General features: G+C 46.3%; 1 protein-coding gene across 2 annotated transcripts; it reads left to right on the forward strand.

The window, feature by feature from the left end:
• The first annotated feature begins 589 nt into the window (after nucleotides 1-589).
• LOC144031482 (polyamine-transporting ATPase 13A3-like) lies at nucleotides 590-16616 on the forward strand. 2 transcript variants are annotated; one of them, XM_077538700.1, is made up of 14 exons: nucleotides 590-660; nucleotides 1914-2069; nucleotides 2185-2379; nucleotides 5200-5270; nucleotides 5358-5696; nucleotides 11978-12087; nucleotides 12264-12360; nucleotides 13699-13771; nucleotides 13846-14017; nucleotides 14145-14326; nucleotides 14797-14885; nucleotides 15634-15714; nucleotides 15920-16009; nucleotides 16236-16616. In XM_077538700.1, the coding sequence occupies exons 5-14, from the start codon at nucleotides 5379-5381 to the stop codon at nucleotides 16413-16415; spliced, it is 1392 nt and encodes a 463-aa protein (XP_077394826.1). In that variant the 5' UTR covers nucleotides 590-660; nucleotides 1914-2069; nucleotides 2185-2379; nucleotides 5200-5270; nucleotides 5358-5378; the 3' UTR covers nucleotides 16416-16616. The 2 variants fall into 2 exon arrangements, with proteins under 2 accessions (XP_077394826.1, XP_077394817.1); XM_077538691.1 differs by lacking the exon at nucleotides 2185-2379 and having other exon boundaries at nucleotides 596-660.
• The last annotated feature ends 9398 nt before the right edge of the window (nucleotides 16617-26014 follow it).

Below are 26014 nucleotides of genomic sequence, written 5' to 3' on the forward strand. Positions count from 1 at the left end.
CAGTAAGAAATAACTGTTCACAATAACAATATTAGTAGTAAAATCAAAGTATTTCCCTCAATTTATAGTACAGTATCTTTATGCTAAACATGTTCAGTTGATACTGTCATGTTTATTATTGTGACTGAAGTTTGTGTTGAAGAAATCAATTTTCAGGTACAATTTTTATTTTGGTATAAAATTTGTTTATGGTTTGTTTACATATCCGATCATAAAAAAAATATTATTTGGCTATACTACATTTATTAAAATTAGGAAAAATATATTTATGCAATCTCATTTACACAACTTCAAATGTAATCAAGTGTAAAATCTGACGTCATGGTTATTAATTCAAGGGATTTCTTATTTTATCCTCCCTTCTCTAGTATTTAGTGTACAACAGTTGTATGTCACAGTTCAAAATTCCAGGCAGAGAAAGAGAGAGCAAGGTGGTGGACACAGGAAGGAGGTTGAGTGACGCGATTTCCGCAGGCTAGACCGGGGAAAGTTGTTTCCTGAAGTTGAAGCTGTACTAGTGATCATTTCCCCACCAAACTCTTGTTGATGGTTAAAATGCCTTGCGCAAGTTCATCGTCAGTCTGGTTTTGGTTGTGACATTTTTTCTTCTTTTGATGGAGTTGTCTGACGAAAGGATGAGCTCAAAGAGAGAAGACACAGGTACAAATCAGACAAATTATGCTGAATGGGATGCGTGACAGGTCTCGCATGTAAGCGAGTTGGGATATGACTGGATTGTCTCAAGTACAAACGAACTTGTCACTCCACTTTTTTGGAACCTGTTGAAGCAGCAACCAACCTGGCAGTGTTAGCATATAGCATCACTAGCCTACTACTTGACTGCACTCCACTTTTCTCCATTGGTGTGTGTGTTTGGTCGATCATTTTACTTCTTAGACATCATCATAGGATATTCTATGTTAAATTTGTAGTGCTTAGTAAGAGTTCTCTACCGATTAACATTTGAGATTAAGACGTCATAGATCGTAAGGCTAACAGTTAGCTTTGTTAGCCTGTCAACTTTTACTAACTCTTGTCCTGTTACAGTACCATGTCGTGGGCTATACTCTTTGTTATAGATACACGGAGATGTTTTAATTTCCCAGTATTTTTACTACTGCTACCAGTAGTAATAGTAGGAGACTAGTACTAGTCAACTAGTAGTAACTGTCTGTGACTATGTAAATGAAAAATGGTAGAAAAAGGGTCAAATCCAATAAAATTGCAATAATGCATGAGCATACACATTTTCAACAACTAGGAAAAATCTGATTATTGTAATAAACTTGGGTTGAATAACACAGGGGGCAATCTTTTTAACTTTTAACCATTCGAAAACAGAATCAAACAAGTTGATAGAGGCGCAGGAAACCAATTTTGTTCACTGTGTTTCTGCGTGAGTATCCTCCAGGCCATAACGGATCTTATGCAGCTTTGCAGCTAATAAATATGTTGGTATGTACTTCTGTGTTCCAATGCAAATCTCATTTCATCAGACAGAAAACTTTTTTCTGGCGCAATACGGTGATTAGCCCATCAGCAGATTTAAGATTAAGTGTGCTTTCATTAGTTTTCTCCATGTATTCTGGCTTCTTCCCGCATTCCAAAAACATGCATGATGTTAGTTTCATTGAAGCCTCTAAATTGATAGCCTTCAGTCAGCTCAAGTGCTTTAGAAAGTGGAAGTAAGGACACTCAACCACTTGGCTTATCAGCATGTCCTCTCGTCCGAAGAGCCAGAAACATGGTTCAATTTCTGCATTGAGAAAGGATATTAGGTTATACTACTCAATATTTTTTTTTAGTTAATGAATTGTGTTCCTTTTACCCATGACATTGTTTTTGTCTTATCTTCCTTGAGTCCATCCTGACTGACATCAACCTTTATGAACTATCAACTTGTCATTTTATAGAAGCCATCCTTCAGGCACAACTGGTGGAGTGTCAAGCTCAGGTTGAACACTGGCAGGGTGTGGCGACCGTCTGTGAACTGAGCAAACGGGAGGAACTGGCAGAGCTGCAAAAACAATGTGATCAAGAGATCCAGTCTCTTCAAGAGGCTCTCAGGGGTCAGTACATGTTTACATGTGATAAGCAGTTTCAAGTATAAACACACCTATTATTTGACAAAGAAACAACTATTGCACAAGTCATTTATTTTGCCTAATATGTGTATCACAATAGGGCTGATCTCAAATGACGTTCCTCATTAATATACATGAGTCGGACAAAATAACAGAGTAGGACACGCGTGCACATCATTTTGGAAGAAAATGACATCCCAGGTGTGAAAATTCAACATGGTTCAATTGACAAACACACTTTGGAACAGCTTAAACAGTGGTTGACGTGCGGAGACCTCAAAGTGGTCGTAGAAAGGTAAGATTTATTGTATGATCATTGATACCACTCCGTGCTCTAGATGACTGCTAATATCGTGCTGGTTGCTAATTTTCACGAAAACGAAACACACTGAAGTCATGATTTTCATTTGAAGATTTTAAGCCTACCTTTGGGCTGTTTAGTTACTTTTGTTAAAGTGGTGTGGTAACACATTGACCGCTCTAGTAGCTAGCATGTTGTAGCAGGCAGTTAGCAAGGCCAATGCTGAGAAAGCAGACGATAAACATACCTGCAGTCGCAGTTGGATTTTCATCTGCTGGCCCATTTCAAAGGACGAAATGTAGAGAGCACATATAGGTGTCTTCCGTGACATTTTTCGCGTAAATCACTGCCATTTAATTCTACATCCTTAAACCCAGCATAGACATTCCTCTGGACATCGCCAATCACATAGCGGGATACACCGTAGCAGCAGAGGTTTGTTGTAACCGTAATAGGTCTGTTAAGTATGGTGAAATCGCGAGTCAGTTCACAAGTTTTGCCTCGTACGAATGCACTCCCTCAATCGCTTGGCTGTGTTTCTTGTCCCGAAATCAACTGGCCACGTCCATGCACAGTGCTCTGTTCTAAAAATAGTAGTTTGGGCGTAATTGTAAAAACTGCCCTATTGCTCGATGGGCCTATCAGAAGTTTGAACATTGCTGTATAAATGCCAACATTAAATACAACTTGACTAAAGGTAAAAGTAGTGTTGTTCCGATACCGTTTTTTGGCTCCTGATACCGATACCCAGCTTTGCAGTATCGGCCGATACCGATACCATACCGATACTTACGTTTTTTTTTTCCTCAACATGAAAAAGCTGTCCTGCCATTGGTTCAGAGCATTCAAGGGCCAATAGGATATCTTAGATTGGCATGCAGTGAACATGTCACATACCAGTGAATGTCGTGCACCAGCAAGACACAAGATGCTGCATCCAAAATCCTATATTAGCGTTGGAATTAATGGTACCGGCATGTTACTTGTGAGTAGTCACCGATACCGATACCACTTTTTTAATGCAGTATCGGCACCTCTGCCGATACCAGTATCGGTATCGGAACAATACTAGGTAAAAGTATGAGGAAAAGGAAATGGGAATGACAGACACACTGTTTTTTCAAGGCCGATACATAGTAGTCAAGGAAACCGATAACCGATATTTCAAGCAAATATTGATTTACAGTAAAAGAGAAAATATTAGTGTCAAAATTTAAAAAATGAAATGAATTTTTAAACCTGTAAAGAATTGACAGCTTTGTTTAAAAATAAAAATTGCAGGGAGTTTCCAGGGTCATCTTGTGTTAAGATTAATTAAAAACTAAACATGTAAATAGTTCACAAAAGTTTTCTACTGTAAATAGTTTTTCAAAATTTCAACAAATGTTCTCATTTATTTATTTATTATTATTTTATTTATTTTTTTTAATTTAAAAAAAAACTGTAGGGAGTTCCCAGTGGCAGCATTTTTTTTTTTTATAAAGTAGAAATTTAAATAAATCGATAAATGAAAAATTCCCTGCAGAATGCAGATACACTGAACGACAAATGCATGCGAATGTAGCTAATTTGGGCTTTTTGTCAGGGTTTGTAAAAGGTTTCAAGTGATCTTCGTGAAAAATTGTCTGAATATGTTTGAAATGTCTTTGTAAAAACTGTCTGTGCACATCTTACAAATCCTGATTTAAAAAAAAACAAAACAAACAAATTCGCTACGTTTGCAAGCATTCAATGAGATACCAGCTTTAGCGACCTTAACATTTGTAAAAAGGTAATGCTGATATTGGTCAAAGTGCCACTGTCACCTCAACTTGCTTGACAACAAGTCGAGGTGACAGTGGACAAGATAGTCGTCCATTGCTGGAGCTCTCCAATGCAAGTCGGAGAGACTTCCTTGGTCGCTGCGCTGCTCACTTGACCAATGAAAGGCAGTTTGCAATGGCAGAGTCCAACCCAAGACAGGCTTAGGGCCGCCCTCTCATTTGAATAACATTTTGTCCGAGCAGAGCATCTGCAGTATGAAATAAATAAATGTGAGAGCAGAGCATTTTTATTTATTGATTGATATTTAATTTTATTTCTTAATTTAATAATTAAATTTATTTTTATTTTTTTTAATCAAGTTTTTTTATTTTTTTATTTTTATTTTTAAATATATATATATATATATATATATATATATATATAACAAACTACAGTGCCTTGCAAAAGTATATATATATATATATATATATATATATATATATATATATATATATATATATATATATATATATATATGTCTCTGTGTGCCCTGCGATTGGTTGGCAACCAGTCCAGGGTGTCCCCCATCTACTGCCCAGAGCCAGCTGAGATAGGCGCCAGCAGCCCCCGCGACCCTTGTGAGGAATAAGCGGATATATATATATATATATATATATATATATATATATATATATATAATATAGTTATTTTTATTTCCATTTATATATATTTTTTTTATTTAATTTTTGAATTCTACTTTTTATATCCATTTTTATTTTCACTTTTATTCCTTTATTTATTTATTTATTTATTTATTTAATCATTTATTAATTTTTAATTTTTGCAGTTTTGGTCCTCCATAAGACCTTAATGTGGACAATCAGTATAGAAAATGTACTGATGGATTTTTTCCCGCCTTATGTTACACAGAAGTATGGAGCACAGTTGCTCTTGAAACAAAAAGTGATAAAGGTAGCAAGATCTTAATCACTAAGATCTTCCCATTGTGGACAAGGTTCATCTCTCTTGTGGATGAAGTAGTGTTATCGTTATTTCATGATGTCTTTACAGAGACAGCAGCGCAGTATGAGGCCAGGATAGCCGCTCTACTTGAGGGGAGGAGATCTAGTTGCCAGAATCAGGTGAGTGAGTCATTATTTATTTACTTTTTTTTTTTTTTCCAAGTTTATCAGGTTCAAGGCCACTATTTGTTCTTATTCATCCTTTAGGGGAGTGGAAAAAAGGGCAAAATGGATGCAGAGGTCATCATTAATGACTCCCAGACATCACCAGAAAGGTTACACTGCCAACAAATAGACCCTGAACTTGTACCAGAGGCAGAAGCCCCGCCCATTAATAGCGAAGGATATTTTTCACTGCGGAACTGCGACACAGCCTCGTTGTCCTCGTTCTCCATCGACACACCCTCCTTACCTAGAAAGCTTCACGCTCAGGAAGACACAGACTCTCTGGTCTCAACAGGAACTCTGGTGCCGGAAGCCATCTACCTGCCGCCAGCTGGCCACCGGCTCGTCACCCATAGCGACTGGGATGCACTCAATGCTCAGGTCAGGTTTTATATTCTTACTTTGCTTTTAAAAATCTACCAGTACTATAACACATTGTATGAAAGGGGGGAAAAAAAAAAACAACTACAGTGCCTTGCAAAAGTATTAAGCCCCCTTGAACTGTATGACCTTTTGCCACAGTTCAAGCTTCCAAAATAGATATGCAATTGGATTTTTGTTTGTGTGAAGAATCAACACCAAGTGGGACACAGTCGTGAAATTGAATGAAATATACATATATTTTTTTTTAAATCTACACAAATAATTAGTAACTGAAAAGTAGAGTGAATTTATTCACCCCCTTTTCTCTCAGTGCAGCCAACTGACTCCAGAAGTTCCCTAATGATTTCTGAATGATCCAAAGTTGGATCAAACTGATAACTAGAGTCAATCTGTGAGTAATATTGTCTCAATATGAATTCACCTGCTCAATATAATTCACATTATTGCCCCATTAGCGTAATATTTACAACAGGGGGTCATCAATATGGTGACCGTGGGCACCTGCTAGTGTGTCTTCTAAAAACAGTTCAGTTGTGATGGGACATTTCAATTTGCTGGAGTAATTATTAATTATAACAAATAATGGTAATTTGAGCAAATTTTGTTTTTCAGAAGTGTGTATCAAACATGCTGACCTTAAAATTAATCAGTACCCAATAAGTAGTTCTATTTCGTCCCTCCCGACCGCCAGAAGGCGGTGCTTTAAGCACTGAATGTTCCTTTCGCGCATGCGCAGTTCGAGTAATGCATACCAAATTAGTCACCTGTGACCCCTTGGTGACCCTAGAAGGGTATAAGTTCCGGTGTCACCCAAGGTTCGTTTCCTCTTTTCTTCTCGCGTGGCGTATGCATACGACACATTTTCGAAGAGTGTAAGAATTGGGATTTGTATTTATCCTCTTGACCGCGCCGCTTGGAGCCTTGTGACCGGATCGGTCGGAGCTGCGTAGTTCGCCCTCCAAAGGCTGCGGCGACGGTGTTTTTCTTTCCTTCGTTCGTGACCCGACGTGGTCGCGTATTCTAACCTCCCGTGGGGTAAGGTTATTGACTACTTGTTGTCTACTTTGCCGTCTAATTTCCGCGTCTACTGCGGTGTTTTGAGTTTTTTTGTGTGGCTAGCCTCGCGTTAGCGCCCTGGCTACCACGGCTCGTGGTTTACCCTATTTTCCTCCGCTGGCTTTGGCAGCGTTAGCGCTTCTCTCGGTTTATTAGCGCCGCTTTCTCCGACGGTGTTGCCGTTTGGTTGTTGCTTTTCTTTTTGTGCCTTTGCTGGTGAGGGCAGCGTTAGCGTCCCCGCTCCCAGCTTACGGCGTCGCGCTTCTCGCTCGATTGTTTGTCTTACTTACTTTTGTGCGTGCCCCGCCTGCGGTGCGCACCTGGCTTCAGCTGTACAGGTGGCGTTCGCGCCCCTTCTCTCAGCTTGTCGCCGCTTTCGCGACTGCTGTCTGCCCCTCCCGCCCGTCGGCCGCTCCGTGTGCGTCTGCTGCGCAGGTGGCGTTCGCGCGCCTTCCCTCAGCTTATCGCTACTGTTAACGACTAACTGTCTTCCCCGGCCCTCCGTCGGCTTCTCGGTGTACGTCTGCTGCGCAGGTGGCGTTCGCGCGCCTTCCCTCAGCTTATCACTACTATTGACTGTCTACTACTAACTGGCTGTCTGCCCCCGCCCTCCGTCGGCTGCTCGGTGTGCGTCTGCTGTGCAGGTGGCGTTTGCGCCCCCTTCCCTCGGCTTATCGCTGCTTTACCGGCTTACTGTTTGCCCCGACCCACGCGTCGGCTGCTCGGTGTGGGTCTGCTGTGCAGGTGGCGCTCGCGCCCCCTTCCCTCAGCTTCCCGCTCATCGCTGTTTGGGCCTCTTTGTGTTCACAATGGAGGACTCCCGTTGCTGCGTGGACTGTGGTATCCTCTTTGAGGCCTCCGATGTCCTGGACGATCGCTGCCCGAGGTGTCTTGTTTCTGACCGTGCCGGTGATGGCCGGGCCCGCAGTCCTGGTGTCAGTGACCCCAGTCCACTGGGTCATCTGTCGTCCTCCCAACCGAGGCGCCGGAAACGTCTCGGTGTGTGCTCTGCTGTACATGCCCCCCCCCAGGAAAAGGGCGGCGCAGCGACGACTCGCTTCGGAGGTTGGGCACCTTCAGGCTGAACTGGCAGAGGTGAGATCTCTTCTGCAGGACCGTCACCCTCCCACACTTACGGGGGGGCCGGGACCACCTGCCCTGCCCATGCCGCGACCATCCACCCCGCCCATGCCAGTGCTTCCTCCTGAGGAGGACGCCATTTCCTTGGCAGCTTCGGCTTCCTTTTTTCATGACGACGACCGTGACCCGGGGTCTGTGGTTTTGGGACCAAACTCTCCAGCATCCGCTCAGAGTTCGTCCAGTGAAGCGGGGGATGGTTCTATACGGGCTGTCCTGCGCAATGCCTTGGACCTCCTGCATTTGGAGGTGCCTCCACAGGCTCAATCGGCATCTGAGAGCGCTTTCTTCCGGCGCAGGCGCCCTTCCTCGGCCTTTTCTGTCCCCGCATCTGAGGACTATCTGCGGGAACTGCATGCTTGCTGGAGGGATCCTGGGGCTCTCTCCCGCCCTTCGGCTGATGGCCGTGATTTAGCATCGATGCACGATGCTGCTAGTGTTGGCTTGGACCGGATGCCTGCTGTGGAGCCAGCTGTCGCATCCCTCATTGTGTCCCCGGAGGAGACCCTTCGGCCATCTGTGCGATGTCCTCGACCCCAATGTCGTGTGACTGACGACCTTCTCACACGGGCCTATGGCGCTGGTGCACGTGCTGGTCGCATTGGGAACTCTTTGGCTCACCTCATGCTTGCTCTCTCTACATCTCTGCAAGCGGACAGCGTGGAGGCTGCTGTGTCCTTCAGTGATGCAGCCCTCCAGGCTTTTGCCCTCATGACTAGGGAACACGGCCGACTCATGTCCTTCCTTGTGCAGGCGCGCCGCCAGGTGTGGCTAGCGCAGTCCCCCTTGTCGGAGGCCTCTAGGAGGGCCCTCCGTGGTGTTCCTGTGGAGCCGGGGGAGCTTTTTGGTTCTGCCGCTGTGGGTGCACTGGAAAGGACGGTTAAGGCTCATGAGACCAGGAAGCAGCTTTCCAGCCTCAATAGGGCCCTGCCTCCCCAACAGGGTAGGCCTGGGGCACGCTCTGCTTTTCATCGCTTTCCTCAGCCCTGGCCTGCCGAGGCTTATGGCACCCGGCGACCCCCGCAGAGGCCCGCCGAGGACTTTCGCTCCTCCGCCCGCTTGCCTTCAGGGCAACCACGGGCTGCAGGCCCCACCCGCCGTCCCTCTCGGGCCCCTAAGGGCCGGAGGGCCAGGGACTGAGGCCTTGGGGCCGGCCGTCGGACATTTTTCCCACTAGCAGCTCAGTTACTGGGCTGCTCGTGCCTCGGACCCATGGGTGGTCTCCATCTTGACACACGGGTACGAGCTGCAATTCCGGCGCCGGCCTCCTGCTTCCTGTCGGGTCAGGGTGACTCTCATCGCCGACCCGGCAAAAGCCTCAGCTCTGGACCAGGAGCTGTCCGCCCTCCTGGCCAAGGACGCGATCGAGGCCGTGGACCCCCTGGCACAGCCCGGGGGCTTCTATTCGACGTACTTCCTTGTCCCAAAGAAGACCGGTGGATACCGACCGATACTGGACCTGAGGGGGCTCAACAAACATCTCAAGGTATTGCCATTCCACATGCTAACCACGAACGACGTCTTGCAGTCGCTCGCCCAGGGGGAGTGGTTCACGTCTATAGACATGAAGGACGCCTACTTCCACGTCCCCATCGCACCTCGACACCGTTGGGTCTGCTGACACTGCGCCCACTACAGAGGTGGCTGAACGGCTTCCACTTGGACGCCAAGTGACACCGCCACCGGAGGCTCAGGGTGTCCCGTCGGTGCCTCCTCGCCCTGGCACCTTGGAAGGAGAGGGCTTTTCTATTGAGCGGCGTCCCGCTGGGTGTGGTCCCGGCCCGCCGCGAAACAGTCACCACGGATGCCAGCCTCACGGGCTGGGGTGCTGTCTGGCAGCACAGGACGGCTCAGGGAAGTTGGTCTGTGCGCGACAGGGTCGATCACATCAATGTGCTGGAGCTTCGGGCGGTGCACTTGGCACTCATGCACTTCTTGCCATACCTGAGCGGACGGCATGTTCTCATACGGTCGGACAACACCACGACCGTGTTTCACATAAACCATCGGGGCGGCATCAGGTCCGCCCGTCTGTTGGAGACTTCCCAGCACCTTCTCAGGTGGGTTGCTCCCCGTCTGGCCAGTCTACGGGCCACCTATCTGCCGGGGGTTCGGAACCAGCTCGCGGGCTCTCTCTCCCGTCGGGGTCCTCCTCCGGGAGAGTGGCGCCTCCACCCAGAGGTGGTGCGCATGATTTGGAGCAGCTTCGGCACGGCGGAGGTCGATCTCTTTGCCTCCGAGGACTCGACCCACTGCCCACTTTGGTTTTCCCTGAGCGAGGCCACCAGCCCTCTCGGTCTGGATGCACTGGCGCAGCCGTGGCCAGAGTGCCTTCTCTATGCCTTTCCGCCGCTCCCTCTGATATTGCTGACGCTTCAGAGAGTTCTTCAGGAGGGGCACACGCTGTTGCTGGTGGCCCCCTTCTGGCCGGCCCGGACGTGGTTCCCCCTGCTCCGTCAACTGTGCTCCGGCGAGCCGTGGCGTCTCCCCGACAGGGAGGACCTGTTGTCTCAACAGGGAGGTCGTGTTTGGCATCCCGACCCTCGGCGCCTTCGCTGGTGTGTTTGGCCACTGAGGGGCCCCAACCGCTGCTGACCGGCTGTACAGAGTCTGTCACGCGGACCATTCTTAATGCGAGGGCACCGTCCACTCGGCTACAGTATGCCAACAGGTGGAAGTTGTTTGTGGCGTGGTGCGGAGAACGCGGGGTGGACCCCGTTCGTGTTCCATCCCCACCATCCTGGATTTCTTGCAGTCCCTCCTGGATAAGGGCAGGTCTCAGTCGACTCTGAAGGTGTATGTGGCAGCTATTTCTGCACGGCATGTTGGTGCTGATGGCGGCTCCGTGGGGCGCCATGAGCTGGTGTCCTTGTTCCTCAGAGGGGCTCTGCGTCTTCGTCCCCGCCCGGCTCCTCGGGTTCCGGCGTGGGATCTGCAGTTGGTGCTGGACGGCCTGTGAAGGCCTCCCTTCGAGCCCCTGGCGGGGGAGGACCTTCTGTGGGTGTCGCGCAAGACTGCACTCTTGCTCGCCGTTGCCTCTGCCAAGCGCGTCAGCGACCTACACGCTTTATCGGTTAGCCCTGAATGCCTGCGATGGCACCCGGATGGCGCCGGCGTCACTCTGTGGCCGAACACTGCCTTCATTCCCAAGGTGTTGTCTGGCTCTCGTTCTAACCAGCCTCTACGGCTTAAACGTTATGTACCCACTCCTGCTGATGGCGGGGACAGGCCGGAGCTCTTGTGTCCGGTGAGAGCCTTGCAGTGTTACATTGACGCTACGGCGGGCATTCGTACGTCTGCCCAGCTTTTTGTTTGTTATGGTGGTCCTACCAAGGGCTCCGCTCTCTCCAAGCAGCGCTTGTCTCACTGGGTCGGGGATGCCATTCGCCATTCCTACCTGCTGTCTGGCCGCCCCCTGCCGTCAGGGGTGCGCTGTCACTCCACCAGGAGCGTTGCCACGTCTTGGGCCGCCCTGAGGGGTGTTTCCCTGGAGGATATCTGTGCTGCTGCCTCATGGGCGACGCCTTGCACCTTCTCCAGGTTTTATAGCGTGGATGTCGCCTCTCCCCATCCGCTTGGCGTGATCTTGGGTCCTGCTGGGGCTTCTCAGTGAGGTTTGTGTCTGAGATCCCTCGCGACTACGCCGGTATTAGTCATTCAGTGCTTAAAGCACCGCCTTCTGGCGGTCGGGAGGGACGAAATAGAACGAAAGTTACAACTGTAACTACGGTTCTATGAGTCCCGGACGACCGCCAGGGCGTCCTGTCGCTCGGAATCCTCGTGTTCACGCGAGAAGATTCCGTAGGAAACGAACCTTGGGTGACACCGGAACTTATACCCTTCTAGGGTCACCAAGGGGTCACAGATGACTAATTTGGTATGCATTACTCGAACTGCGCATGCGCGAAAGGAACATTCAGTGCTTAAAGCACCGCCTTCTGGCGGTCGTCCGGGACTCATAGAACCGTAGTTACAGTTGTAACTTTCGTTTAATTGTGCATAACTAATGTGTTTCTTCAGACAATTGGGTGAAAAAAATATCATGTGAATTTCTTCTGTTGAAGTTTTGTTTCGGTCTCTTCCAGGCACTTAAGAAAGCTCACAGCGGGATCTCTCTTTCTGAGCTGGAGGCCTCTGTGGCTTCGCCTTTCACCTCCTCCATCTCAAACATCTCCTGCATTACCAACCTCATCAGGTAGCTTGCTTGCAGTTGGACATGATTTTGTTAGCGTCATCCAGGTTTTTGACAGAGAATTTGATGTTTCAGTTGTGTCAACTATCACTGTTGTCATACATAAAAATGCATGTTTACATTCCAGTAATAGTGAAACTTAATTCTTGAGATTCTGGTGGTTCCCTCATTGTCCACAGGCAAGGCCGTGCTGCTCTTGTCACAACTTTCTGCGTCTTCAAATTTATGTCCCTCTTCAGCCTCATCATGTTTTGCCGAGTCATTCTGCTCTACACGGTATCTATTCTGAAATGTTTGGTTATTTTTTGACTGTTTCAAATAATACTCATTGATGTTACTCATTGAAAGGCATGGTGGTAATGGGTGACCTTAAAGGCGGGAAACATGCAAAGCTGCAAAGGCATGAACAGGAACATTCAAAATAAAATAAATTAGATGGTAAATAGATTATTGGCCAGTTTAATTAAAAAAGGCCCTAATATTAAAGGGGTGTCTGCCGGTTTCACTCAGGAAAATGCACTTTTTAAATACAGGATTTAAACAAACAAACTACTTCTCAATTTATAGATATGGGCTTTTCAATAACGTGTGGGGGTGATTTTGTCCTAAACCCCCACACCCCCACCCTGTATTTTGCCATTTTGTGTTTGTTTTGTAAACAGTGGGACGTTCCTGTGGAAAGACAGTGTTTACACATGTGAGTGAGTGAGTGAGTGGAAAAAAAAAAATAAAAAATCTGTGCGTGCTTTCAAATTGCCGCAGGAGTGACGTCAAGCAGCTGACATGTTCGCCCGGCCCCGTTTGCGACACGCCACCCCCTGCTCTGCGATTGGCTGGAGGGGTGTAAACACTGTTTTTCCACAGAAACGGCCCGCTGTTTACAAAACAAACACAAAATGGCAAAATACAGGCTGGGGGTGTGGGGGTTTAGGACAAAATTACCCCCACATGTTATTGAAAAGCCCATATCTATAAATTGAGATGTAGTTTGTTTGTTTAAATCCTGTATTTAAAAAGTGAATTTTCCTGAGTGAAACCGGAAGACAGCCCCTTTAAACAAGGCTAATTGTAGAGAGCAAAGCACATCTGTAAGAAAAAAATTAAAATGATGAAAAAAAATCAAATGTCTAAACAGGACTGTCAGGATAATCATACACAATAATTAATATTACAAGAAATTTATGTTTTCATCAGAAAGGTAGCAAGGTTGTTTTGCTTCAGAAAAAGTCTTAAGTGTATTTAAGAAACTGTTGTGTAAAAATCCTTAAAAATGTTGATTATTTTTGCCAGATCCATAGCTAAAGTCATTGACTGATATCTTAGTTACCATGATTAATTGGAGGTATGTGCTCGTTTGATCAATAAAATAAATTTAAAAAATATTGTACGATAATAAAATGAAAGAATCCTAACAAATGAAATCACAAATATGGAAATACATTCTTCAGTGTGGTGTTAATTACAATGAGATTAACCGTTAGTTTTATACAGTATGCATAATGTTTTTGCGTTATGTGCAGCCACACACGTTCAAGCAATAGTTTCCACTGGATGGGGTGATCCTGAGCTGTTATGCTTGCCAGCTAACATTTACAGCATGATGTCCTTTTTTAGGTTGTCAGCAATTTTGGAGACTGGCAGTACCTCTTAACTGACACTGTGATGCTTTCTCTAATCATCTTCACCAGTGAGTCATATTAAGTCATGCACAATAAGGTGAAATGGTACAACTCATATAAACTGTTTTGTTTTGATGTATAGTGAGTCTGAACCCAGCATGGAAGAAGCTGGTGCGACGCACCCCCCCAACCAGTCTGATGTCCATCCCGGCGCTCTCCTCAATTATCTTTCAGATCCTCAACTGCCTACTCTTTCAAATTTTTACTTTCTTCTTAGTGCAGCAGCAGAGCTGGTATCAGACTCCTCAGGAAATGTGAGTGGCAACTTTGTTTTTTTATGACCCATCACCTCTAAACACATTGAGGTCATCTTCAACTGTGAAGTTGTTGTTTGTGATGAGGTTTGCTGTCTATTTTCACAAACTTTCTCTTCTGTCACAGTGAGTGCAATGACTCCAGATTCAGTGACTGCTGCAGCCTCAACAAAACAGAAACAGGAGCCCTATATATTATCAGGAACTTTGAAAACACCTCGCTGTTCTATGTGTCTGCCTTCCAGTACTTGATCGTCGCCGTTGTCTTTGCCAAAGGAAAACCCTTCCGACAACCAAGCTATAAAAACTGTAAGACTGTGTGTAAGCAAAAGAAATTGTTGTCAATGCTTTCACTTTTTGCCATGATTTTTCCTTATTTCTCATGGTTTATTTAGACACACTGGGTTTAAAAAACAAAACAATTATCTAATGGAATTATAATTTCCAGTATGACATTTTTCTAGAGCAGCGTGCCCCCATCTTTGTTGAGCCAATACACATATTCATCACAAGTTCACAACAAGTTTTATGAATGGAAACAGGTGGATACACGTTAAATCTACATTCTGCCATCTGGTGGAAGAGTATTGAATTGTTCCTCTTGTCAATATAACGTATGTCACTGCCATATACATTATTTGTAATCATAACTTTCATATCAGTTTAGTGAAATTTGATATGTCTGGCAAGCACATCTGATAATTTGTTACTGTGCTGTGGCTGGCATAGTGGTTGGGAGGTTTACTCTAGTCTAACTTTGTCTGTTTTTGAAATTTCAGGGTCATTCGTGTTAACCTGCACTATTCTGTATACTTTTATCCTGTTCATCATGCTGAATCCCATTCCTGCTGTTGATGAGCTGATGGAGGTGAACTTTGTTTTCATTTATCTATTGAACGACTGGCTTTATTTAACTATCAGTGGTGGGACATTTATTAGGTAGCTCAAGTTGGAGGAGATTTACTAGACTCAGTCCACCTCTTATCAACATCACTATCATATCACAATTATAGAAACCATCAGTTGTATACCAAATGGCTTGTAAGAACGGTGAGGTTCCTCAGGGGTCAATCTCGGGACCCTTATTAATTAATTAATTAATTAATTTGTTTTTTAGACACACGTCTAGCTTTTCTGACAGTCTTCCTTGAAACCATATCAATTTCTCTTACTCTTTCAGCCATTTTGTTTTAATGTGTGCAGATCGTTGCAGCCATGTTTTGCGCTGTCCAACCAGAGGATGGAAAAGCACTGACATTATTTGAGTTAGTGTTTAAATCCGATTGGTTAATGAAACAGTAACATTATTACTATAGTTAAAGTTACTTGAGCCAGCATTACTAATTCTGAAGGCAGATTAGATGGCATGGCAACACAAAGCTGCTGAAATATGATTGGACACAAATCCACATACACATAATGTAAACAATGCAGCCAAGAGAGATGTTACCAAAGATAATAAAATAGACTGTTAGGAATAAAGTAAGACAGTTTCATGGAACAAATTTTGAATGTAGGTTGTAAATGTATACCACTGATATCAGCATGATGCCGTATAAACTTCAGTGATTGGCAGGAATGATGTGTGCTCATCCTGGTTCTCTTCCTTCCCTCAGATTGCGACCGTTCCTTACGAGTGGCGCATTACACTCCTCATCATTATTTTAGCACATGCAGTTCTGTCTTTCATCCTGGAGGTATGCTCACACTCTCACAGTCTTCCTCAGAATGACTTCATTTATAATCTTAAGTCAAAATACAAAATTGCATTCTGTTTGCACAGTGATTCATTCTTTCTTTAATATTTCATACTTTCTAGCCAATTGAGTCACATGTTCAAATAGTCCTGATTGCGAATCAATAAAATGGAGCTCTGTGACCCCCCCACCAATTTTTTCCTAGAATTTGATCCTTGACACTCTGTGGAAGTTTTTTCCAACAAATCCGGGTGTAAAGTGGACCAGCAAACATCACACCGCTAACATAACACAGGTTGGCAGGATTTTGATTTGATTGAAAAACCTTATGGTGTGATTTTACACATACACTCATTATCCACTGCATCAGGTACACGCACAACTTTTGAATTAGAATGTACGTTTATATTTTATATTTGTTTGACAGTGACCTCACTGTCAAACGAGTCTGTTGTCAGTCCCAGCGTACCTCATATTGACACACTTTTTGTTTTCTACCTTCATCCTGCACCTGATCTCAGATGGCGAACAAACTTTGGGGCTCGACTTTCTTCTCCAGGATCTTCTGTCATAAAAAACGTCCCCCAAAGACTAAATATAAATATCTGGCTCTGAAGCTGCAGGAGGAGCTTGACTGGCCTCCCGCACCCTCAACCATCACCTACGCTGGAACACCTCAACACATATCAGTCCCATTTTGACACCAGTGATGACAGAAACAGTGGCTACTAGATGCCATTCCTTACCTAGTGCTATGGCTGGATGGATGAGTACAGTATATGGGTTAAAATACAAGTGAACTGAACATTAAGGACTTTGTTGGAGTACATCTGTGATTTCAGGATGTCCTTGAACCCGAGACTTGATTTAGGCTTTTTACATTAAAGGACATTTGTAACAATTTCTTAGTAGGTTGCCTTGTTTTGTGAGGGGGGCGAAACCTGACTGTGTGACAGTTGTTGAAGGCTATGGATGGATGGATCATTGGATACTTGTATCCCCAAGGGGAAGTTCACACCTTCTCCCCTTCTGAAACAAATAACAGATGGTTGCCACCAGGTTACAACAAGAAGAGTTACAGAAAGGATTCAAAGAACTTCATTCTCATATGTAGCGAGAATGTATTTGCCATAATAGCGAACAAGTAAGTTAGACGGTACTGAGGGGAGTTGTAATTCCCTCAGCAACCTCTAGGGGCACCACGTTGACTTTGCTTTAATTCCATCCATCCATCCATTTTCTGAACTACTTACTCCTCACAAGGGCCACGGGGGGTGCTGGAGCCTATGGGCAGTAGGCGGGGTACACCCTGAACTGGTCGCCAGCCAATCCCAGGGTGCTTTAGTTTGTAGGAGCAAAATGAACCAATTGTGTCTGGTCTGCTTCCCTGAGGCACCGGGCAGATGCGTCTGCACCCCTGCAAGAGCTCAGCGAGGTAAGGTGGAGCAAGACCATTTAGAGATTTAAAAACAAATAAAAGAATCTTAACCCACAACCTCCAGGTTGGACGACAACCACACTAGGACCTGAATCACGCCACTCCTGCTGTGTTGCTGGTGTCAGGTCCTCGTACCGCCAGTTTTTTAGTCACCAGAAATACATTAGCCTATAGTGGCGAAGTGAAAACAGCAAGACTAAATGGCTCACATGATAAGAGTGTCTATCTACCACCAAGCTGAAGGTCCTCAACACTTTAGTAACTTTTTTTTTTTTTTTTTAAAGAAATACACTGATGAATTGTACCCGAAACTCTCCCTGTAAAATTTATAATATAATAAAAAATGACTATATCACTTCCCTATTTTATTTTATTATTTTTTTTTTACAGTGGAGGTGAAGTTAGATTATTACACAATAGATTAATTTGCAATTGCACATATTATAGGGATTCAAGATTCACACACTATATACACTGATTTATAATATAAATCAAATCACCAAAAAGATCTTCTCCAAATTTGGAGAGGTCATATAAACCGAATGAAACCAAATGCTGCAAAAATAGTTTTTAATGAAACATCAAAATCCCCGTCCCAGTGTCACAAGCATTTTATTCAAATACCATCATCAGTTTTCTGTTGCACAAGCATTTCACTTTTTCTTTTAAAACTGACACAACAGTATCTTATTTTTAATAACGCTTTTCCCTTTTGCTGAATGTAAATAAAATATATTTTCGTCCAGCAGATGTCACCACACTGAATTGAATCAAATGCCTCGAAGCACTGAACCATTTCAACATTTTTTTGCATCAGTGGTACAGAAAGCAGTGGTGAAGCAGTGTCGTGACGTGACATACTGATTTGTGGCAAAAGCTTCATGACACTGAACCATTTTGACACATTGCTTCATATTGATTCAGAAGGGCCACTGGGACCAAAGACCATAACTTCTGTTTCCTTCTCATTGAAGTTCAAGAAATTTAAAGCCATCCAGGCTTTGATTTTCTCCAGACAGGACAAAAGAGGCTTCAATGAGAAAGCGTCCTTTTTTTTTTTTTACTAAGCGGGACATAGGTGTGACTGTCATCCGCATAGCAGTGAAAAGAAATTCCATGTTTTCTAAGGATGGAGCCTGTATCGTTTTCATTGTGGGTTCTTAATAAACCAAACCTTTGCTTGAGCAAGAAGTTACTTTATATTTCAACTGGCTTCACAGACACAGATGTACAGACATGAATGCACTTGCAGCGTGGTAGCGTTTTCCTCGCTCTCTCTCCTGTTGACCTGTTTCCCGGCTCACACGCGCCCTCTGCTGTCTGGATGTTACAATAACACACCAACCAATAACAGTCAACTAAACGGTTGCTTTTTGCTGTTATCGTTACAGAGCCCAGAGATTATTACCATTTATGTGTGTTCTGCTTTCTTCCATCCATCCATTTTCTTGAACGCTTATTCCTCACAAGGGTAGCGGGGGTGCTGGAGCCTATCTCAGCTGACTATGGTCAGTAGGCGGGGTACAGTCAACAGTACTGGGAGGCGGACGTGCTAACCAGTCAATCACTGTGCCGCCGTTATGCTTTCTTTGTATACATGATTTTGTTGTACCTTTAGGGGCATATCCACTAAGATGCACAAATATTAAGATTTTTAAATGTATATCCACATGCATTAACTTATTCCCAGTATTTTACATTTAAGGCAAAAGGTGTTCCCAGTACTGAGGACTCCGGTTTGAGTCCAGGCTCCGGCCTTCCTGGGTGGAGTTTGATGGTCTCCCCGTGCCCGCGTGGGTCTTCTCCGGGTGCTCCGGTCTCCTCCCACATTCCAAAGACATGCATGGCAGGTTAATTGGGCGCTCCGAATTGTCCCTAGGGGTGCTTGTGAGTGTGGATGGTTGTTTGTCTCTGTGTGCCTTGTGATTGGGTGGCAACCAGTTCAGGGTGTACCCCGCCTACTGACCATAGTCAGCTGAGATAGGCTCCAGCACCCCCGCGACCCTTGTGAGAAATAAGCGGTCAAGAAAATGGATGGATGGAAGGCAAAAAGTGTTTCCCAACCCTGGTCCTCGGGGAACATTATCCAACCTGTTTCCCATGTCTCCCTATTCCAACACAGGTGATTCCAATGATTAGCTTATCAACAAGCTCTGGGGAAGCCTTATAATGATCCTCACCTGTGTTGGAGTAGGGAGACATGGAAAACAGGCTGGAAAGTGTGCCTTGAGGACTTGGGTTGGGAAACGGCTCTACACATTATCAGCTTGTTTTCAACTTAAAGTAAATCTGCCTTCTGTTGCATGCATTGAGTTGTATCCATGTTCATCAGAACTGAAAGATAAATATTCATATAGGACCGGGGACAATTTAGTTAATGGTATTTTCTAGGGGTGTGAATTGCCTAGTACCTGACGATTCGATTTGTATCACGATTCACAGGTCACGATTCGATTCGATACCGATTAATCCCGATACGAATTTATAAGTCGATTGTTGCGATTTTTTTTCATTAAAATTTAGAAAATACTAATCAGTAAGCTTGTAGAGTGTAAGATTTATATGAAAATGTATTATTTATTTATCTGAAATTTCAGTCTTATAGAGGTTGTAATCTGTTTCATGTTTGAACAGCATTAAAATAAAATATTAAGGCTTAATGTTCCGTTCATATAACATTCTTCCATGCTCAAGGTGTGAATCCTAACCCGAAGTCAGACGTTTTGTTGAATATTTTTCCATTAAAAATGGAAGTTTAAAAATCGATTCACACACACACACACAAAAAAAAAAAAAAAAAAAGGCAATGATGATAAGACGTTGAATCGGTAAGACTACCGAATGAACAATTCTGAGCTCTTAAATTATAAAAAAAAAAAAAAAAAAAAAAAAACGATTTTTTTTAATTGAATCGATTCGAGAATCGCGCGATGTAGTATCGCGATATATCGCCGAATCGATTTTTTTTTAACACCCCTAGTATTTTCCATATAAAATTAAGCAATGAGACCAAAAATCTGTTCTCTGCTCTCAACCAACCTGGACAGTCAGTCAGTCATGCGTTATGTTATCCTTTGTTGTGTATGTAAACAGAGTAAAGAGTGTGCGATCTTATTTTGACCAATTAGAAGTTGCTTGCCCAACCTCTGAGCAATAGTCTTATGCTGCATTCACACCAAAAGCGAGGGGAGGCATTTCGGCGGCCCTTTTGCATTGTAGTCAATGGACTTCACGCGCACTTCAACGAAAGTGCGTGGGGTGGCGCGGAGGACGCGTTTGGAGCGCTGGGATGCTGTGCACAGCAGCGAAATCCACACATTCGTGACAAAAATCCGCACACTCGCATATTCGCCAAAGTTAAAAAAATGTGAACTTTTTTCGTATTTCGCCTCGCGGTAGCCAATCGGCTTCGAGTACGGACTACGTCAACACAGCGTCTTGTCTGTTGTCTCCCCAAGTGCAAGCCCCAGATTGCCACTAAAAAAAGTTAAACTGCTATCACGTACCTCAAAAAAGGAGAAATAGTGCCACGGCTGTATAGGCCCAGGAAAGAAGTGGAAGTAGTTGGCGGTGCTCTCTTTTTGTTGACTCGCTAAAGTGCTCTACAGTCGTTGTTCACCAAGGTACACGCTTCCTCCGCTCCGGTGTGCACAAATGAGCGGCAATCGTTCCAAAAAAACTACGCAGTGAAACGCTCACGAAGGAAACGTTCCAGATTGCTCTTTCGGTTTTGGTGTGAATGCAACGTAAACGCGATAACGCAAGACTTTTCATGACATTAAACCCCTTATGCTACGTTCACACCAAAAGTGGGGGGAGGCGTTTCGTCAGCCCGTTTGCATTGTAGTCAATGGACAGCGCGGACCGGAACGAAAGTGCGTGGGGCAGCGTGGAGGACGCGTTTGGAGTGCTGGGATGAGGTGCACAGCAGCGAAATCCACACATTCATGACAAAAATCCGCACACTCGCATATTCGCCAAAGTTAAAAAAAATATGAACTTTATTCACATTTCCCCTCGCAGCAGCCAATCGGCTTCGGGTACGGCTACGTCACGCACATCGTCCTGTGCAGGCGGGCAGATGAGAAAAAACTTGGAGAGAAATTAATCATTGCCGTTTGCTGACATCCGGTATTGTACAATACTGCCATTTACAATTATAGGGACAGAGCCAATCAGGACCTGGCTATCACAGGTAAGTAACTTGTCACATTGCAAGATTCTTCCCAGCCTGACCACGCCTACATTTGCAGCCAATTATACCAAGCATGGGGTCGAGCACCACATCGAGACCGTGGGCCCGCCGGTTCACGCTAAGGCCCGACGCCTCAACCCTGATAGATTGGCCACAGCTAAGTCCGAATTCGCCAACATGGAACGCCTTGGCATAATTCGTCGCTCGGACAGCCCGTGGGCCTCGCCTCTCCACATGGTTCCGAAGTCGGACGGCGGCTGGCGACCGTGTGGAGACTATCGCCGCCTCAATGATGCCACAATGCACGATCGCTATCCGGTCCCGCACATACAGGACTTCTCTGCCCACCTGGCAGGTGCGAAGCTGTTTTCCAAGGTGGACTTGGTACGGGGCTATCACCAAGTTCCGGTACACCCCGCCGATGTGCCTAAGACTGCTGTGATAACACCTTTCGGACTGTTCGAGTTTCTCAGGATGCCATTCGGCCTTAAAAACGCGGCCCAGTCTTTTCAGCGTCTCAAGGACTCTGTTCTCCGGGACATGCCGTTCGTCTTCGTCTACTTGGATGACATCCTAGTGGCCAGCTCCTCCATCGGAGAACACCTTTCACACCTCCGGCAGCTTTTCTCCAAGCTCAGCCAGTTTGGACTGATTATTAACCAAGCTAAATGTGTCTTTGGTGTGCCTTCCATCCAATTCCTCGGCCACCTCATCAACGAGGACGGCGCCTCCCCGCTCCTGGCAAAAGTGGAAGCTGTTGCCGCTTTTCCTTGACCCTGGAAGGCCCAGGCTCTCCGTGAGTTCCTCAGGATGGTGACTTTTTACCACAGGTTCATCCGCCACGCTGCCCATGTGATGCACCCGCTTTACGACACACTTAGGGGTGTGGCTCCTAACCGTGCGGTCGACTGGACGGATGTGAGAGTCAAGGCTTTTGAAGAGACGAAAGCCGCACTGTCCCGAGCGGCCTTGTTGGCCCACCTGCGCCCGGATGCCCCGGTCGCCCTCACTACTGACGCATCCGATTTTGCCATCGGGGCCGTTTTGGAACAGCGCGTCGAAGGTGCGTGGCAGCCGTTCGCCTTTTTCAGCCGCCGGTTAGTCCCTCGGGAGCGCAAGTACAGCACGTTCGACAGGGAGCTCCTTGCTGTCTGGCTGGCGATCCGCCACTTCCGCTTCATCCTAGAGGGCTGTGAGTTCACAGTCTTCGTCGATCACAAGCCCCTCACCTTCTCCATGTCGAAGTTGTCCGAGCCATGATCCGTGCGGAAACAGCGGCAGCTATCGTTCATATCTGAATACACCACGGACATCCGACATATTGCTGGCAAGGACAATGTGGTCGCGGATTGTCTGTCCAGGGCAGCCGTCAACACGGTACAGCTGGGCCTCGACTTTTTCCGGATGGCGGCCGAACAGGCTTCCGACCGTGGCACCCAGTTGCTTCGGGGCTCCGACACTGGGTTGCAAGTTAAAAGGGTGGCGGTGGACGACTCCGGAGGCGAGCTGTGGTGCGACGTCTCCATGGGCTGGCCTAGACCGCTGGTGCCCACTGGTTGGCAGAGGGCCGCCTTCGACATGGTGCACGGTCTCTCACACCCCGGCAGGAAGGCATCGGTGAGGTTAGTGGCTCAGAAGTTCGTCTGGTCTGGGTTGAAGAAAGATGTACGGGCCTAGGTCGATTCATGCGTGGCTTGCCAAAGTCCACCGTCACACCAAAGTGCCTTTGGAGACTTTTGTTGTTCCTGCGAGGAAGTTTGACTATGTCAAAGTCGACATCGTAGGTCCGCTTCCTCCTTCCCAGAGCTTCACCTACCTCCTGACGATGGTGGACAGGACGACCCGCTGGCTGGAAGCCGTTCCCCTCACCTCCATATCTACCAGTGACGTGGCCCGGGCGTTTATCGGGACCTGGGTCGCTCGGTTTGGACCGCCGGCGGACCTCTCGTCCGACAGGGCCGCGCAGTTCACGTCAGAGGTTTGGAACTCTGTTGCTGAAAGCCTCGGGGTCAAGCTACACCGCACCTCCGTTTATCACCCTCAGGCTAACGGGCTGTGCGAACGGTTCCATCGTTCAATGAAGGCCGCTTTGCGCTCTGGACTTTCTGACGGTAATTGGGTCGACAAGCTATCCTGGATCATGCTGGGCCTTCGTACTGCACCTAAGGAGGACCTGCAGTGTTCGTCGGCTGAGTTGGTCTATGGACAGGTGCTCAGAGTGCCAGGAGATTTCATTCCGGACGCCTTGACGCCTTGGCCCGCACCCAGGCCTAGGCCGCCAGTGGATGCTGCTGGTGCGTTCCAGCCCGTTCCCACGTCGCAGCATGGCACCCCTGTCCCCCGGGTGCCCTCCAACCTGCAGTCGTCCGAGTTTGTTTTCATCCAACACGATGCACACCGTGGTCCCTTGCGTCCCCCCGACTACGGGCCATTTAGGGTCCTGCAGCATGGTGCCAAGACTATGGTCGTGGATGTTGGGGGCCGTTCCGAAACTGTTTCTGTTGAAAGGCTTAAGCCGGCTCATGTTGACCTGGCCGGACCCTTGGCCTTGCCCCGCGCCCCCCGCCGCGGCCGCCCTCCTGGGCTGCGCCTGTTGAGCCGTGCGGGGTCCCTTCCAGTTGTTCCTGTATCCCCGCCAGTTGGTGCGCGGGACTGTTCTGATGTTTCTGCTGTGCCCCTTCCGCCCACGCTCCCTGGGTACTTTACCCGCAGGGGTCGGGCCGTTTTGCCACCCCGTCATCCGGAGTTTGATTATGGGTGAATTCTGGGGGGGCTTGTGTAGTGATGGGAACATAATTCACCCACGGAACGTTGGGACGAAGGGGGAGTTCCGGATGGGAGGAGTTGGTTAAGATGAAAGGGAGAAATGTTAGTTAGCCTGTGAGCCTCGAGCAGAGTGAGGAGTTGCTGTTAAACACTGGAGAAGCTTATGTCAATAAAACGCCAGTCTTTGGCTCCGGGCTTCAACACTCCGCTCCGACTCCCGTCACTACTCGCTACAAAGTGACCATTTTGGAAGTATGTACAAGGTTTCGGCCCAATGCCAGCTATATACCGAGGGACCTATTCACTAAGGTTTGCATCGCTTTTGCACTGCGCTAACCGGCAAAAATGGAGCAATCCGGGAGCACCTAATTCACTAAACACGCGCAGATGGGAAAATCCATCGGCCAAACAGAATGCACCACTGTGCTTTTTCTTCTGCTCGGAGGAGAAGTCGGCGCTAATGGACAGTCTACGCTGGTGAGCTAAGATGGATGGCGGTGGACCTGAGAACGCGAACGTCGCCGCTAAGCGCGGTGGTGTGCGCGGGGCATGGACTGGATGGAGGTTCGGTGCTTGGAGGAGAAGCAGTTTGAATGAGACTGGAACATTGGACCATTCTTTTTGTGTGTATGGTGCTCATCGCGGAGGCAGCAGCTGCTTGTTTATGAGCTAGCTTATAAGCAAACTTAGCTTTTAGCAAACGTGTGTGATGTCATGCATGTTGAGATCGTGTCTCTGATAAACTGCTGAAAGGACACTGATTCTGTCCTCTTTCATCTAAAAACTGCTTCTAACATCAAACATCAAAGCGTATGTCGGGATGGAAGAATGTTGATTTGTTGTGATTGTATTGTATTGGTGATAATGTTTTATGTTTTGTTTGTTTTTTGTGTTTCTGTAAAGCTCTTTGTGACAGCTCAGGCTGTTTGTAAGCGCTATATAAATAAAGTTGAGTTGAGTATGTAAATTAGGTAATCTGCATACATTTAATGCAAAATATGCACACCCCAATGCAAATGAGACTCATTGATATGCAGCATCTAATTCACTAACGCCAGCGCAAATAGCCACACCGCGTTTGCGTGACATAAATAACGTTTTTGGAAAGCATGTATTTACGGAGCCCCGAAGGTGACATGGTAGTGGTACTTTTGCGTTCCCTCGCAAAACTTCATTGCGTTCCCTCGCAATCAAAGATTGCCTGCCGTCGCAAAAAAATTTGCGTTCCCTTTGCGAGAGAATGCAAAGTTGTTTTTTTCGCCTACCATGTGACCTTAGCTGCGCCATAAACACTTCCAGGTCATCTTCCCTGTGACCAAAAGTGATGTGTAAACAAAGCAGTGGGAAATACATGCTCCATCCTAGTCGCTTTGGGAAAGCTTTCCCACTGTTTTGTTTCATGTTTACAAACGTTCCATCCTCGTCGCTTTTGGTCACATGGAAGATGTGTTTACGGCGCAAAGTTGTTTTGCGAGGGAACGCAATCTTTGCGTTCCCTCGCAATCTTGGCGAGAGAACTCAAAGTTTTTTGTGAGGGCACGCAATCTTTGCGAGTGAACGCAAAGACGTTTTGAGAGAGAACGCAAAGTTTTTTTTTTCTTCTACCATGTCACCTTCGGGGCTCCGTATGTATTAACCTGCCGCACCTCGATCTCCGGAATCATGACAACAGTGCATGCCATTTGCCGCACAACATGAGCGGCTGATCACGCAGAGAAGAGAGAAAGAGAGAGAGAGAGAGGGAAATATTTATACGTTAGTTAACGTAACCCGGGCTGATCGGCAATCGGGAGGCATTTTACGATCATTCTTACTTGCCATATGCATACTGTACGCCCACGCCAACCTCTGAAAATATATTTTTTTAAAACAATCGCACCAATAATTTGTACTTTATGAAT

The sequence above is a fragment of the Festucalex cinctus genome, chromosome 1 (assembly GCF_051991245.1).
Source record: "Festucalex cinctus isolate MCC-2025b chromosome 1, RoL_Fcin_1.0, whole genome shotgun sequence".
Classification (NCBI taxonomy): Eukaryota; Metazoa; Chordata; class Actinopteri; order Syngnathiformes; family Syngnathidae; genus Festucalex; species Festucalex cinctus.

Coding starts and splice junctions, on each gene's coding strand:
- LOC144031482 (XM_077538691.1), top strand. CDS start 615: ATGGAGTTGTCTGACGAAAGGATGAGCTCAAAGAGAGAAGACACAG. Junction 2,070..5,199: donor TCTTCAAGAGGCTCTCAGGG/GTCAGTACATGT, acceptor ATGTCTTTACAG/AGACAGCAGCGCAGTATGAG. Junction 15,715..15,919: donor TTCTGTCTTTCATCCTGGAG/GTATGCTCACAC, acceptor ATTTTTTCCTAG/AATTTGATCCTTGACACTCT.